General features: G+C 34.0%; 2 protein-coding genes across 3 annotated transcripts in view; both read left to right on the top strand.

The window, feature by feature from the left end:
* The first annotated feature begins 1,205 nt into the window (after positions 1 to 1,205).
* LOC107757586 (transmembrane protein 154-like) lies at positions 1,206 to 10,533 on the top strand. Of its 2 annotated transcripts, none has more exons than XM_016575103.1 (9): positions 1,206 to 1,332; positions 2,199 to 2,249; positions 2,624 to 2,662; positions 3,925 to 3,963; positions 4,082 to 4,312; positions 4,748 to 4,799; positions 5,542 to 5,615; positions 6,728 to 6,776; positions 9,871 to 10,533. In XM_016575103.1, the coding sequence occupies exons 1-8, from the start codon at positions 1,278 to 1,280 to the stop codon at positions 6,760 to 6,762; spliced, it is 576 nt and encodes a 191-aa protein (XP_016430589.1). In that variant the 5' UTR covers positions 1,206 to 1,277; the 3' UTR covers positions 6,763 to 6,776; positions 9,871 to 10,533. The 2 variants fall into 2 exon arrangements, with proteins under 2 accessions (XP_016430589.1, XP_016430588.1); XM_016575102.1 differs by having other exon boundaries at positions 4,076 to 4,312.
* A 2,676-nt stretch (positions 10,534 to 13,209) lies between these two features.
* LOC107757568 (F-box/WD repeat-containing protein 7-like) overlaps positions 13,210 to 17,425 on the top strand; it is a gene marked incomplete at its 5' end in the record, with an annotated part of 157,693 nt that continues 153,477 nt past the window's right edge. Inside the window, one exon of the mRNA XM_016575084.1 lies at positions 13,210 to 13,311. Coding sequence (XP_016430570.1) covers positions 13,210 to 13,311 — 102 coding nt within the window. The remainder of the gene's footprint in view (positions 13,312 to 17,425) is intronic.

The following is a 17,425-nucleotide window of genomic DNA, read 5'->3' as shown; positions in this document are numbered from 1 at the left end:
GCCCCAGGTGTTAAGGTCTAAGACAATGAAGTTTTATCAGTAAGAGTAGTTCCAGATAAAACACGTACGTCTGCACCATGTCTGTTAAAGATCGGTTCATCTGGAAAGCATCTGCTGTGTACAAACATCTGACAGACGTCTGTAAGATGTCAGTTTTACATGCATAAACATCTTAAAGACATCTTCTAAACATCTATTGGACATCTGATAGGAAACGTCCTATAGACGTATCGCAGACGAGCAAACGATGATAGAAGTAGAATTATAGAAATACTGAAAGAATTTACTTCTCTATGTTGGTTTTAGACCCAACAAAGTCATATGTCAACAATATCTATTTCATTCATATATGAAACCTTATTAAAACAACATATAACCCAAAATGCTGTATGTTTAAATAAGTTTTTGGAATATTTTCTTTTAAATACATGTCTATCTTGTATATTTATGATATCAACATGTCAGGTTTTAGGATGGATATACATGACATATAGGCTAACCACAAATGTATATGTATATATATGGATCTCCTCATATGACAATACATTATATGTCATATATGGAAATATAATATGTGTACATATAGTTTACACTTGTGTATGAGGTTAATTAACTTGGCAGTATTTGCAATACTGTTTCCAAAACTTTTTAAATATAACTGAATACTGTGATTTTGTTATTTTCTTGCAGTAACACATTTTTTTGCTAGATTATAGTTTATCTAACATATCTAATATTTCACTCCATGGTATTTGTATACTTATATATTTGCAATTGCACCCCCCCTGTGAAAGGTAGATTAATAATTGTAACTATGTATCCTGATAATGATCAGTGTGTGCATCATGGGCCTGACAGCATCAGTTTCTTAACATCCAAATGCTCCACAAATCTAGATGTTTACATTTTTAAGCAAGAAAGCTGTTTTGACAGTGACACACTGATACACTCAAACACTTTACATTCTCTTCCTACTTCAGTCTGTTTAGAGTCTTTGAGTTTAAAGCTGCCTGTGTTTACTCAGCTCTTTTTGCACTTCTCTTTTTTCCCTCTGGTTTTCGGTTAGGTCACTCCATATATGCAGGAATGCGTTACTCAGGCACAGCTTGGCTTGTGGTAACAAGCTCACTGCTTGATTGCATCACATCCGAGGGAGAGAAGGAGAGGTGAATCAGGTCTGAAAGAGGAAGCAGGATGTCATGAAGGCGTGTTAGTCACAATGCAATGAGTCTGTGTCTCTGTCTCTGGGCCAGTGCTTCCACCGAGGACTCTGGGAAATGAATCTTACACTATTCCTGCTTTTGGCATTGACTGCTAGCTGGACTGGACTTGGTAGGTGATCACAGTCGTAGATCATTTTTGCTTTATATAGAATCCTATCTCTCTCTCTATCTCGCTCTCTTTCTATTTTTCCCATTCATTTACAGTCGCTCTGTTCTGTCTGCTCTCTTCGTCATTTTAGACTAATGACCTGTCGTATCAATGGACCACAATGGACAATGATAAAGTAGAAGACAGAGTGATCACATTACGTTATAACTAGTTCTTTGACTCATTTTGTTGTTTCTGGTTTCATGCAAAGCACAAAACAGCTCGTGTTTGTTGACGAACAGGGATAATATTAATTCAGGACACATGTATCTTCCTCTTGGTTTATGGCAATCATTTCCTCGTAGCTGATTATTAGTTTCCTCCTTTTTACCTTTGAATTTTGATATTCAGATATTATGTTATGAAGATTATGTTTTAGTTGAGACGATGTTGGTAACACTTTACAGTGACACTCACTTTCACTCTTATGTAATTAATGGTATATTTATAAATTAAAGTAAGATTATTTTGGTAACACTTCCCAGTGAGGTTCTGTGTGTTAGCATTAGTTTATTAGTTCCAACACTTTTATGACATTTAGTTTCTACATATACAATTTAAACAAGTCAACATTAACATTAGATAATGTTTAATGGACAAACATTAATTACTGTATATATATTGTTCAATGAACCATTAAATGAACCCATATTAATAAATGCTGTTCTTTGTTAGGAAAAAAGGACAAGGAATGTTTGTAATCTCTGGTATATTCAGATAACATCTTTCTTCAGAACTGAAACAGGCCTCAACTGAACCTCAGTATAAAAATCTAGATAAAGTCACTTCTTAAATGTGTAAAGTAATTTAGTTGCATGTCATTACAGTTCAATGTGAAGACAACGAAGAGCCCGAGGGAGAGTTTGTCTCTGAAGACTGTGAGTATATCTGCTTTAGGACACCTGGTTTTTATTTGATGTAGACGTTTCCAAACACATTGTAGACTACTGTAATCTACTTTCTTGTGGTCACTGCAACACTCTCAGAAAGCAAGGTGCTAAAGCTGTTACTGGGACTTTGCAAAAGTTACAAATATGTAACATTTAGCTATTAATATGTACATTTTAGGCACTAATATAAGGATTAAATAAGGTGCAAAGGTGCCGTCCCATGGACCTTATTTTTGGAAAAATTATTTAAGTTTGAAGCAATATTTTGTACATTATGTCTGCCATAGTTGTCTATAATGTTTTTGTGTTTGTTTTATGTTTCACCTCCACTCATAAATCTGATCTGTTTCTACACTGAACAGTGTTAGGTCCCAAAGCAGACGGTGAAGAAGAAAACTCAGGTAAGAATTAGTGGTTAGCAACTAGAAGATATAATTAGGGCTGGGCAATATATCAAATATTAGCGATATTATCATGATAATAGAATGATTGATATAGAATGATAGAATATCTTGAATTTCATTCCTCCTGCTAAACTAGCCAAGAAGTGCTTATAGCAACTAGTTTCTTATCTGAAAGAGTTGTTAGTGGTAGTGTGTCATGCCACAGAGCAGAAACCGTTGATAGACTTGTGTTCTTGGCTGTGAAAACCCATGAAACGTTTGCATAATTTACCCCACAGTGTACAATGTAGTATGTGAATTGCATTGCTCTAAAGAAGCTGTCAGAATGCACTTTTTGTACCGATTTCACACTTTCTTTATACACAAGAAGAAAAGAAATGAGTGGACACTTAGTCTTAAAATGTGTGTTTTTGCACAAAACGTTCTGAATGATAGCTGTTCTATCCAAATCAAATATTTGTTTAATTGAAGCAAAAGAAAGTCACCTTTTAAAATTATTCTACTGCAAATGCAAAAACATATATATTTATATATATATATATATATATGTATACTCGTCAAAATTTGGAAAGATATCGAGATATCATATTTTACGTGTATCGCCCCGTCCTAGATATAATATAATTTCCATGTACTAAGCGATTTATAATACACCATTCAAAACTTTGGGGACAGTAAGATTTATTTGTTTATTTATTAAGAAATTAATAATTTTATTCAGCAAGAATGCATTAAATTGATCAAAAGTGACAGTGAAGACATTTTGTAAAATGTTACAAAAGTTTTTTTTCACATAAATGCTATTCTTTTGAAATTTAATCAAAGAGCAAATAATTCTGAAATAAATGTATTACGGTTCCACAAAAATATTCAGCAGCACAACTGTTTTCTGAAGATCATGTGACACTGAAGACTGGAGAAATGATGCTGAAAATACAGCTTTGATCACAGAAATAAATTACATTTTAATAGATATTCACATAGAAAACAGCTATTTTAAATTATAATAATATTTCACAATATTACTGTTTTTTTTATTTTTTTATTTTTTTATTATTAAATAAATTCAGCCTTGGTGAGCAGAAGAGCGTTCCTTCAAAAACATTAACATAAAAAAAAATATTAACCTGATGTAGCAAATATTATTGTGTAGCCACATCATAAGCCATATAACTAATATACAGAGATCAAATGTATAAAACATTTTATGTATCGATGCTTGTTTACATGTTTTTCATGATGTATTTATTGCTTTAAAGATAATCATGGGGACGGCTCTGGAGATGGCAGGAGCCTTGGTGCGTATTGTTCTTTTCAGATGATAAAATAACCATTTTAAGCTTTATCTGATCCACTTTTACTGTGACTTTCTATTTTGGGAAATGGATCCTTTACTTAAACCTTGTTCAGTTGCAGATTCCTCGGAATCAGTTTCCACAGCAAGCAGTGACTCAGTTAATAATCAGGAAACAGAGCCGACTACAGAGACAAATACAGAGACAAATACAGAGACAAATACAGACGCAGACGAGGAGGATCTCAACCCAGTAATCATGATCATCATTCCCCTAGTTCTCACACTCGTCATCATCGCTGTAATCGTGTGTGTAGTCATGATCTACCGCAGGAGGAGAATAAAAGCTGCTGGTATGTTAAATGCATTCAAACTAATAGATGTACAGACTCTAAATAACAAGCCAAAAACATCAGTTAGGGTGGTGTTTACATATTTATCTGAAAGACACAAATATTTACAGATGTGCATAAAACCTGAAGGTGAACGTGGAAAAAATCTGAATGTATGCACAGTAGTAATTCACTATGTTTAAACCTACTGAGCAGCATTTGTAAACTCTGGATTCACAAAAACACACACACAAAAAAACATTTTAATTACATTTTTGCAACATAGTTTTTGTCATCCATCGCTCTGAGACTAAAAAGAGTCTTTCTTTCCTTTCTCCTTCCATTGTTTACAGTTTACAGTTCCTTAGAAGGCAACTCAAACTGAACGATAAATGAAGGAAAACACTGTGTGATAAGAAATTTTTATCATGTTTTCTCATCTGTTTTTTTCCAAAGACACAAAAGAAGATCCTTATCTGGATCATGAAGACCATGAAAAGGTGCCAATGTAGGTACACGGTTTTAAGAGCATGTTGTGTTTCTATAATCATGTATGAGTGATATCTGCTGGCGTAGTTTAGTTAAGATTTTAGTAGTTTAGTTAAGATGTTGCTTAGTTCCTTTTAGCAAATATGTGGCTTACCCAGATGTGCAAAGTGTGTGTGCGTGTTTGTTTGTGTGTGTGTGTGTGTGTGTGTGTGCGCGCATGTGTAAGACACATAAAACCCACAATGGACATGGGTACAAAAAAACACGCATACAAAAAAGTATACTAAAAAAAGTATTTTTAAGAATTACATGATTGCAATTTTTGGATGCTCATTAATTTAAGACCATATCCTCATTATTTATTTTCAGAAATGTAGCAATTACATTTTGATAATATACATTTTTGATTTATTTAATAAAAGATTTATTGAGTGAAAAAGTCATGCTTCAACATCCACAGAAGCCTTGTACACTATTAAATTAATAGTTCATCCAGAAATTAAAATTTTCTTCCACTCAGGCCATCCGAGATGTAGATGAGTTTGTTTCAACACAGTTCTTACAGTTGTGCTTTGAAAAAATACTCACAACATAATCAGTAATTATTGGACTTCGTTCTTTGTCTTTCTTAACCTGCAGTTTAATACAACTGCATGTCTTTTTTTAATGCATCTGTTAGAATTTTGCTTTCTAACATTTATGAATGGTAATAGAACGAATATAAACATGAGTGTAAATGTATGTTTTTTTTCTTTCCTCAGGCCCATATTTGATGATGATATCCCATCAGTAATGGAGCTGGAAATGGAAGATCTAGATAATTGGATGGCAAAAGGTAACCACTAAATGTCTGTTTGTATTCTTCTGACTCTGAGTCACGGTTCTTATCCGGGCCTTCATATGTCAGAAATTGCACATTTATAGTGATTAATCCAAACCACAGGTGCTGGAAAAATGACAATCTGGTCTAAAAAAAAGTACATGATGAACTAAAAAAATACTTAGTCTTAAATTTATGATTTATATACTTGAATTGCATATAAAAAATTCCATTAACTTGGATTACACAGTGTTAATGTAAACAAACAGTCATACATAAATAGTGAAACAGGTAAGATTTCTGCACTCAAAAAAAAAAAAAATCTTGACGTACAGTAGTTTATTATGAAATATGTGCATCTACTTGATTTTATTTAAATCATATTTTCAAAATGCATTTATTCAAATTGCTTAAAATCAGCATAAATCTTTTCATTGTGAAAACAGTTTATTCAGTAAAAAGCATGAAGATGGTTAAAATATGGCTAGCTGGAAAACAAGCATTAACAATAATATATATGATTATGTATAAACCTGGTTATTGTTTATTAAAAAAAATTTATTTTATTAGTACTATTACAGAAATCTTACCTGTTTCTGTATGACTGACAAACACGCATCATATCAAGTTAAAATTACTTTGTTAAAACTGTGTATGAACAGTATGTGTGGATGAACATTTTATATGCAATTCAAATATAAATCTTTAATTTAAACCTAATAATGTATGCTCTAATAATGCTTTGCTTAAAAACAACATAAAGCTATTATACTGAGCGTGTTACATTATTTTGCAGGTGAACATGCTTCAGTTTTAGTGAAGTTTGTGCTTTGGCCAGCAGGGGGAGCCACTGCACTAAAAACATTCAAATTCTCCAAAAACTTCACTTTATGAAAGTTGATGTTTAGTTGATGGCAGCTGATTCACACTTAAACCACCCCCTTTCACCAGAACTATAACATTAAGGTTCAAAACATCTTTCATAGAAACAGACTGTGTTTGTAGGGTTGAAATTGTTTGCACTGTGAAAGTGTGTAAATATGTGATCTATTTATATTAGATTTAAAGATGTGGAACATGTTTGGTTTAATGTAAAGAATCTGTGTCTTTTCATCGTTTGCTTGCAGATGGAGGCAAGAAAGTGGACACTGGCCAAATATAATGAAAAGCTTTTCAGTGAGTACACTAGACTTATTATTCCCTCCTTTATGCAAGATGTAGTCCAAACCTGGGAAAGCTACACAATTTCTAGAACGCAGTACAGTACAGTATTCGCAGTACAGTATTGACTTGGACAGCTGTCTAGCGGTTATAACAGGAAAGTCATTGTACTAGCTTGTAAATATTTAATTTTCAGCACAGATCTGTAACAGATGTCGTGCATTTCTTGATTATTTACATTCACACGTCATATTTCACTGCACTTCAGGCTGAATTCAGGAATGGCGAAGACTCATAGACATAAATGTTTGTAATAAGAAAAAGTAACTCAGATATTCTCTTCTAAATTAAAAAGTAATGCGTTACTTTACTAGTTACTTGAAAAAAGTAATCTGATTACGTAACTCGCGTTACTTGTAATGCGTTACCCCCAACACTGTGCATGACGTTTCAGAAGTGTAGAGTGAACCGTTGAGTTCACATCAGTAACATGAAACTTTCCTCTTGGGGGTTGTGGTGGGTTAGAGGTTTAGAAAAGAATGGGGGGTCCGCAGCACTGGACGTGATAAAACTGTGCTGATTTGGATGGGGAACACACACACGACTCACTGGGAAGTGCGGCAAGACAAGGCATGAAGATATGCATTCGCATGCGTCACACCCTGTAATGTAACGTGTAAGGTATCATTTCCTGGAACTGTGAGATGACATAAAGTTACCTCTTACTTTACTTTCCAGTGGAATGTCCCTCTGAGTCTTAGCTACTGTACACAGAGCTCCCCATATTGAACTATGATATGATAAACATTTAACATTTCATACTGCTGCTTTTTAGATATCCAGGAAAAAAGAACAAAAAGACATTACATTGTATGTTGGGATGTGCAAAAACTACAAAAGCAATGACACTCTGCTGCCAGTAGAAATAGTTATTAGTCTTTTAAATTTATTGGAGTCAGAGTATAAAAAAATGTATCTAGACATTACAGTCCACTTAAGTTATGATAGTGTCTCAGTCCATATTGACACTGTTTTTGGAACTCGATCAATGTGAATAATAATAATAATGTACCATTCAAAGGTTTGAGGTTAACAAGATTTTTATTTTTTTTTGGAAGAAGTTTCTTCTGCTCACAAAAGTTGCATTTATTTAATCAAAAATACAGTAAAAACAGCAATATTGTGAAATATTATTCCAATTCCAATTAGCTGTTTTCTATGTGAATATCTGTTACAATGTAATTTATTTCTGTGATCAAAGCTGTATTTTCAGCATCATTACTCCAGTCTTCAGTGTCACATGATCTTCAGAAATCAGTCTAATACGCTGCTCAAGAAACATTTCTGATTATCATCAGTGTTGAAAGAAACAGCTGCTTAATATTTTTGTTTTTTTCAGGATTCTTTGATGAATAGAAAGTTCAAATGTGTCCTTTCTTTAAAAAAAACAAACAAAAAAAACTTTGGTAGTGTGTATATAATTAAATCACATTAAGCCAGGTTCATCCCTTATACATTTTGACCCAAAAAAAAAACTAGTTTTTTGGCTAATCCAAAAACACTATGAAAAGTCAAGACATGAATAACACGAACACACTTTTAGTAATGCATGGACTCTTGTCAAGTGCCTAGATTGTCAAATAGATTTGAAGTGGACCTCTAACAGAATAATAAACAGCAGTATTGTCTGTTGACCTCCACATCATCAGCACGGCTCTTCCACAAACACCCAACCACATGCACTTGCTTACTAATGCAGACACAAACACAGACCGTGTCATTCTGTCGAGTTTGTTTTGAGGAGGCTGCGTACGAGGAACAGAGTAGCTGTGGCTGCTGACTTCTGACCCGCGGGTCGGCGCTACCAGCGGTGACATCTGGTAGTCATTACAGCAGGCATGTGTGGAAGCTGGGGATGAGGAGGGCCTCTTGCGTGCTCTCTGTCTCGCTCTCCCTGGGAACAGCAGAGGGTCAGAGTCCATGAGCCAGGAATGCAAGCTTACGTCACGCAGACCGTGTTTTTCCCAGGATCGAGCGCTATACAAGTTACAGGCTACACAAAGGCTAGGTGATGTCAATGACAAATTAATGTTGATATAAACATAAACGGAGAGTATCTGAGGCCACATCAGCACAGGAGTACACGGCTCTTTTTATGCTGACGAATCTGATCTGGAAACAGAAATTCTATGGAATATAACAGCACTGTTGAAGACTCCATATAACATACAAATGCACAAAGGTCTATAGATTAGTCCACAAATGTCTACAGCAGCTTGTCAGTGCACACTCTAAAAAATAATTCCTAAATAGCACAATAATAAATAACCATGCTACCTTAATAAAATCTCTGAATATCACTTAAATGATTGTTTGAGTTGGACATACCAAAATAAATTCCTTAAAATCCAACAGTTAATTTAGTCAAAAATTTACAGAAATAAAAAAATAAGGTATTTGACATTATTTTTTAAATACATTTAATATTTTTGTTAAATTGCAATAAAAATATTTCAGAATGGAGAAATCATACTCATCCGTTTTAAGAGCTACAGTTATTACTCATTTCATATCAATAAAAATATTTCTGAATGGAGGAATTATGCTGACCAGTTTCAAGAACTACAACTATAACTCATTTCATATCAATATTCTTCATCTCTAACAGCAGTTTTAGAGATCGAGTATGTTCACTGTAAAACCAAACAGTTTAAATTAATTTAATAAAATGAGTTTGTTTCACTGAAATGTATCTGAAATTCATCGTACGTAACAGAAAAAGCTACGCGAACTCGAAATGTGAGTTGCAGCAGATTTCTAGTTCTCAGCATGCTTTGCGTCAGACCGTATAGAAGGAGAATAAATGTTGAAATGAAGTGTTATTTTGTGGGTTTTTGCACATAATTAATATAGAAGAAGATCTGTTGCTGTTTAATGTTCTGTTATGTTGGAATTTATAGGGGTTTCTGTTGAATCTAGGCAATGTTTACTTACATTTACTAAATTCATGAGGATATTTTACTGATTTAAAAAAAAAAGAGTACATGAGTGCATCATAGTTTTTGGCACATATTTGAATGAATCTGTTTTTCCCTCATTTGTTTTACAGGTAGCTGCGGCTGTGGAGCTGATCCAGTGCACTATTTTTAGGTACATGTAAAACATGAAAACTTTGCCAGTGCTTTTAGATTGTTTCATAATACCATAGCTTTAAATTAAAAAGATATTTGTAAAATATTAAACACTGCTGTGTAAAGAGCACTGCCGTTTGGATGAAAAAAAAGGCAGATAAGCAGATGAATTCTGTTCTGAAGTCTGTTGCACTGATCAGGATTCAACAGTTCTACTGGAAGCCGATATGCTCTTCTGTGTGCTTTTGATATTAAAGATATTTTCAACACTTTTTGACGGAGTACAACTAAATGATAAACAATGTTGTTTCTTTATAATGTAATAATGGTTCTTGTTCTTATCTAAATGCAAGGGCTGCCACCGAAATATTAAGATGCATTTCATCATTCCATTTAAATTATAAAGACATTAACCTTTGTAAATATTAGCTGTATTTTTCTTTTATTTGCAGTATTGCAAGTTTGTGTTTACAAGTTATAATGAAATTTAAATCACTTCATAATTCTTGCATTTCCTGCTACGTACTGTATTCTCTTTTTACATTAAAAGAGGAACTATTGTTATCATTGTTCTCGTGTGAGTGCATGTCTGCTGTTGTCATTACTTGTACACTATCAATGTTTTTAAAAGAAGTCTCTCGTGCTCACCAAAGCTGCATTTATTTGATTAAAAAAATACAGTAAGCTCATTAATATTGTGAAATATTATTACAATTTAAAATAACTGTTTTTTTATGTAAACATTTTTAAAATGTAATTTATTGCTGTGATCAAAGCTGTTTTTTTATCAGGCATTACAGTGTCACACGATCCTTCAGAAATCATTCTGATTAGGTGATTTTCTTATTTTTATGACAGATGAAAACAGTTGTGGTGCTTAATATTTTTGTGCAAACTGTGATACATTTTTCAGGATTCTTTGCCGAACAGAAAGAACAGCATTTATTTGAAATAGTTTTTTTTTGTAACAATGTAAAAATCTCGACTGTCACTTTTGATCAATTTAATTATAATCCCTTTGATCAATTTGATTAATTTAATCCCCCCCCCCCCACACACACACAATGAATAAATAATTGCAATAAAATAAAATATATAAATAAATATAAAAAATGAGTTTATATGCAAGGAAGTAAGGTAGTATATGGCATACCTTGCATCCTTAAAGAGAAAAAATATGTGTGCCATATTTCAGTAGACCACATCAAATACATTAACACCTTATACAGCTAGACACAATATAATATCACCTAATCAGCTAATATGATATGAACATAGGGCTATTTATTGAAAGTGAAGACCTGTTTGTTTCATGCTGCACCAATAACTGAGTAATTCAATAAAGTGAGCCTTCTTTTGGCTTCCTCCTGCGTTACACAGTTTCTGCTGAGAGCATTTTCTAATGGAATCTGATGAAAGCACTGTTTACCTTTGAGTGAGGCTTGGAACTAAACACGGCTTGCGAGAGCAGCAGAACCGATGTTTGGCTTTAGATCGCTGTTGATCAGGGTAATATGTTGAGTCTGGAATGATTTGTTAGTACTCATGCATTAATGATTACATATTACAGATTGTTATTATCTATCTAGAACAGTTTAACTTATATTTCAGATTGTAGGGCTTTCGGAAACTTATGTGTGCATTCTGTTTAGTACAATATCCCAATATCAATATTTACTTACTACTACATAGGCCTACTATGTATTGCTTTTACTATTGAGCTTTGTAAAGTATATTTATATCTGACAGATTCTCTTTTGAAAAATGTGCAAAACAACATAAACATAACAGTACATAAAATAAACAATATAAATTAATAATAAAAATATAATTCATTTTTTTAATGAAATAATTATGAATAATTAAAAAATGACATTAATTCATTAATTCATTCATGAAATAATTATGAATAATTATACATTAAATAATCATGAAATTATTTTTAAATAATGAAGTGTTACTGACAAAAAAGGATGATGTTAATAAAGAAAGAAATAAAGTTACAAGAGGTATAAAAAAAAAAAACATTATTAATAAAATAAATAAATAAATACAGAAATAAATTAAGCAACTGGGAAATTGTTGTAATTTTCATACTATTTTCTCACACATTAATTTAGTTTAGGAGCTCGTTTATCTTGCAGATGATGCTGTCCACCACTGATCCATAACAGAGATATTATATACTGTATTATAGGCTATAGATGAGTTCTGCTCAGAGGGCCACACTCAGCCGTGGTTCATTTCATGGCTTCGCTGTCTAAACACTAGAAATCTGAAATGTAGATAACTAACAGAATGTTGGAGCTTTTAATTCAGTTCATTTTTCTCCCATGAAAGTAAGAAATAATTAACAAATTAAGAAAGGGCCGTAACGCAAGTAATAATAAAAAAAAGGGATTAGATTTAATTATTTAAGATTGTGTTAGACCCAAATATAAAATAAAATAAAATAAAATAAAATAAAATAAAATAAAATAAAATAAAATAAAATAAAATAAAATAAAATAAAATAAAATAAAATAAAATAAAATAAAATAAAATAAAATAAAATAAAATAAAATAAAATAAAATAAAATAAAATAAAATAAAATAAAATAAAATAAAATAAAATAAAATAAAATAAAATAAAATGATGAAATTCCTTTGAAATTTGGTTGGCACCACTGGCACCGTCTGTGCTTCAGAGAAACACAATCTTTGGCACTTCAGTCAGTTTCTGATAGATTAACAGTGAAGCATTGAAACGACGGAACACTATGAAATATTAAAATGTTAAATATTTTACATGATGACTCCCACGCCTTTATAGTGAAGATAGCAACCTTTGTTGAACATACCAAACTGAATTAAATGTAAAAAATATATTTATAATTAAATTAAAATTAAAACATAATAAAGAATAAAACCTTACTTTTTTACATATAAAACAAAGTATTTTTGTGTATATGAGTCCGCGGGCATGGCAACGTAATTACGTCATATGTAAGCGACACAGAACGCGAGCGACGGTGACGTTCTTGGCTGACGCAGTGACGCCATCATCCGTCGACAGGCAGTCGTACAGGAATCGGTTGGATAAAGGCGATCGCGCTTTAACGGAGAAGCATCGGAGTCGTGTACCGTATCCCCAGCGTTCTTCAAGTCGGTCACATATTATTCCAGGGGGATTTTAGTCTTTGCAGAAGATAAATGTTTAATGAAAGCTCTCCCCGGCGCGGCGGTTAAGAAGAGTGCGCGTAACGCTCCTGCTGCATTTCAGCGGAGGAACATGTTTAGTTTGCGCTTCTAAAACTTCATCAAGGATCGTTTAATTTTCTTTTCGGAGAGGAGAGACCTGGAGAGGAGACCCGGGGGAAACATCAGTCCCTGTGCACACAGGAGCTTCACTTTCCTTCGCCCCTCCACCAGTTTACCAGGTAAATACGTGCGTTTTTCTGATAAAAGCGTCTTGTTTTGAAGAGAATGCTTACTTGATTCATGCAAGGTTGATTTTGTGGGAGTAACTGGCCATGTGATCGGCTTCACCACACAACCTCATGCAGGTTTTAGACATATGACGCTGACTGCATGGCCTTTTCTCGTGTTTATATAATATTTAATATATCGCTGCTTACGATATGCGTGTGTTCTGTGTGTAGCATCATTTAAACCTGCAGTGTTTCATTGATGAGAGAATCCGAAACTCTTGTTGTTGTTAAACTGTTTGAACCCATTTCCGAGATAAAGGACACATCAAATACAACAGAGTCCTGTAGCTGCGTTAAACAAACCTAACGTCAATACAAAAACAAGCTTGAGCATCTGTTTTTCTTTCATTTTCATTTGACGTAAACTTCAGATCTTATAAACAAACCCGGTTTCTCTTCTTTGGACTCCACAGTGGATCGAAACGCTGTCGTTGCCCTTTAAATGCATTCGATTACTATTATTGTTTTTCGCTAGTTTAGCCGGTTAGCGACGGGAGGTTTAGCTTAGGCTAACAGTATTAGCAAGCACACCCGCTACTGTATGTATATGGTTATATATGTTTACCCGATTGTCCGCTATATTGTCGTTTATATTCTGAAGTGTTTATTCTTATGTCCGTGTCATGAAAGGCAGCAGGAGCATCTGATAGCGGTTAGCCTGCACGTTAGCTAAGCTTAGCTTGCTAACAATCGACGCTCAGTCAATACCCGCACAGAGTTTTCGCTCTTTAATAGGACTTTTCTGGAAATATTAGCCGTTGTGAGTCAGAATTTGGTGATTTACTTTGTGCAGATTTACGCGCGGAAGCACATGTTAGCACCAAGCATGCTTTCTTTTCTCAAACTCTTCGTGAACTTTCTTTCTCATTAGTTCAACATCCACTGTAATGATAATAACAGCTCTTTTTACCCATCTCTGCCACCTGAGGGGATATGAATGTGATATGAACGCATGGCTGTACTAAAGACTTCTCTCTGTTTTCATAATCACACAGCAGTAAATATACAAGACTGGGGCTGCTGCTGAAGTCTAGGGTCTTGCTGGTGAAGTTTCAGCATCATCTGTAATGTTATGTAACTTACAGGGTTTGTAATGCCATCTATTGCTCCATGTGTTTATGTAATATCTGTTGTCAATAAAAGTTTTACTTGGAAGAAGGAAGGAGGTTTCTCTAGAGAACAGAACAGACTGGGGTCAGATTGCAAGCTTAAAACATTTCCCTAAGCATTGCACATCATGTTTTAATAGTTTTGTCACCTGTTGTAAAGTTAAAGAATACCATTTATACATTTATTTCATACTACGTATAGTTCAAATTTACTGACGTATCGCTCGAGACTTACTGATATAAAGATTATAATGAAATTATTTGGAGTAGGCTCTACTACTTCTGCACATTTCAAGCCTAAAACGTGCTTTAATGTCACTATTGTTGAGGACTGTATGATCTTCGAATAATATCGGACTTTAAATGCAAGGTAGTACCAAAAGTGTACTTGCAATAGTTCCACTTTAGCACAATCAAATATACTTCAGGATATCTTTAGCTGCACAATTAAAGCACATTAAGTACAAAATTAGTTGTTCCAATTTAGCAGACTTTAATGTATTTCAAATACATATAAGTATATTTTTCACTAGGGTAATGACTGGTTACTGTTGTGTTTTTAAAGCTTTTAGAATTTTGTTTGCATCATTGAATCACTGTTTTCTTGTCTGTATCTGTAAAGCTGCTTTGAAACGATCTGTGTTGTTGTATAAAGCTCTAGGCTATAGAAATAAAGGTGACTTAAGCGACCCAGTCTGGGTTAACTACATTTGGTTTCTGAGGTCGTTCTGAATTTTGTGGGTCACTCTGTGATACAGTGGAAAGTGTTTGATAAAATTGGAGGGGAGGGAGAGGAAAAGAGCCAGAAATACAGAGGATAGTGTGTAAGCTCTTTCGTCCTCTCACACCCTTTCCATAACATCCATTTCCACCTCCGAGATCCCGGGATTCGGCATCCCTCTCGGAAGGGTGTAGCGTGCTCTGATGTTTTACACCGTGGCCTTTACTATGAACTGTGAAGGCGTTCGAGGTTCTAGTCTCCCGTATGGCTCTCTGAGACTTGCTGAATGGCCTTAATGTTTTGACAAGACACAAAGAGAGCATACAAAAGGCATGACCGGGGTTGGGAGATGAGAGAAAGGAACCGGGTCATCTGATGAGTAGCTCTTTGAACGGAATATTTTTTCAGGCCAGCCGCTTCTTAATGGCACTCAGCTAAAATAAGAGCAGATCTGCTGTGTGGCTTCGATTAAAGAGTCTCGGTTAAAAGGGTTGCAGCATTCACTGCAAACTCCCTTTGAATTCTCTGGACTCCTCTGGGTGTTCACTAAAGGCAAGTTTTCTAGAATTTCAGTTGCATTCAGCTTCTATGACAGAATATGATGGAATCTGTTGCTCAATTAACAGCTCTTCTTAGAAGTAAACTAAGTAAAGGCCTTACAATACTGGGAAGTCTTCTGCTGAAATCAGCTCTTTTAGTTAAGAATTTCGACTAAAGGAAATGCATACTTACAATACAGAAGCTTGTAGTTTGGTCGCAAGCGGCATGCACAAAGCTCTCCAGGTATCTTTGCCTTTTCTGCTAATTGGAACGCCTGTTGTTTATTACATATATTTATATATTTACGTTGTAGCTACAAATAAAAGTGCACTACTGTCAGCTCAGATTTGATTGCCCTTCACACTAAGTATGATAACTGTAACTAAATTAGCATTCACACCGATTGATGATAACATTCTCTTTATTATAAGCGTGCTGCAGTAATGTCATATTTCTCTTTAACGGCTCAATCTTTAAAGTCTGGTTGATTCTGACTAGCTGCCAGTATTTCTATTGTTCATCAGTTGAAAAAAAAACATTCTGAAAGTGATTCCAACAATATTGTTCCACTGTGATTTTGGTACAGTTGTGCTGTGGACTTCTATTCTTACAGAATTAGAGCAATCATTATAACTTTGTAGTTGTAGTTCTTGGTGTGAACTTGCTTTTACATGTCATTTAACACATTTTAGCATATTTAAGTCGGTATTCTGGATATTCAACAAAAAATGGTAACATTTACAATAGGATCTCATTAGTTAATCCATTATCTAACAATGAGCAATACATTTGTTAGTGTTTGTTCTTTTTTTTTAGTGTAAACTGTTGATTGTTAGGTCATGTTAACTCAGGTCCATTAAATAGGCCTACTATTAAAATATACAACTTAATTAATGTATGCATTAGTACATTTTTAATTAACATTAAGATTAATAAAGGTAGAATTATTTTCTTTGGTAGTTAATGTTAACTTGTGTAGTTAACTAATGTTAAGCTTATTGTAAATTGTTTCCCCAAAATCAGTGCAGAAAATAATCAGTGCCTTTTATTCAGATTTCCCAAGATACTCTCTGTGGACTTGTATAGAGAAACACAAGCAAGGATGTGTGGAAAAAAAAAAAGAAGTTCAGGTGGATCGTATCTAGTCAGACTTAATTGGTGTTGTTGAGCAGTGTGGCTGTTTTTTTTTATTTTTGGCTGAGCATAATGATGCACCATGATTACAAATTCTGTTTTATTACATGAGCGCACTGATCTAGTCTGCTCATAAACTTAAAGGGACAGTTCACCAAAAAATGAAAATTTAATTCATTGAATCACCCTCATATCGTTTCAAAACTCTGTTTTTTTTTGTTTTTTGACTGTGGAACACAATAGAAGATAATTTTAAGAATGTTGTTAACCTAAAGTTTGGTGACCATTGACTTTCATTGTTTGGACAAACTTTTCTCAATATATTTTGTGTTCCTCATAAGAAATAGTCATACAGGTTTGGATTGACATGAAGGTGAGTAAATGACAGTATTTTCATTTGTAGCTAAACTACCCCAATGCCTCATGAAATCTTGACATGGTTATGTCTCTTCACTTGATGTGCTGAGGGAATAAAAAAAGGCCACGGTCACGTGACTGCCGTCTCATCTGCTTTAACGGAGGTGTGAGTTGCCATGGAGTGCTGCTGCGCTTTCATGTG

Source organism: Sinocyclocheilus rhinocerous, unplaced genomic scaffold, assembly GCF_001515625.1.
Source record: "Sinocyclocheilus rhinocerous isolate Xijiao unplaced genomic scaffold, SAMN03320098_v1.1 scaffold323, whole genome shotgun sequence".
Classification (NCBI taxonomy): domain Eukaryota; kingdom Metazoa; phylum Chordata; class Actinopteri; order Cypriniformes; family Cyprinidae; genus Sinocyclocheilus; species Sinocyclocheilus rhinocerous.
This window is presented reverse-complemented; position numbering and strand designations above follow the sequence as displayed.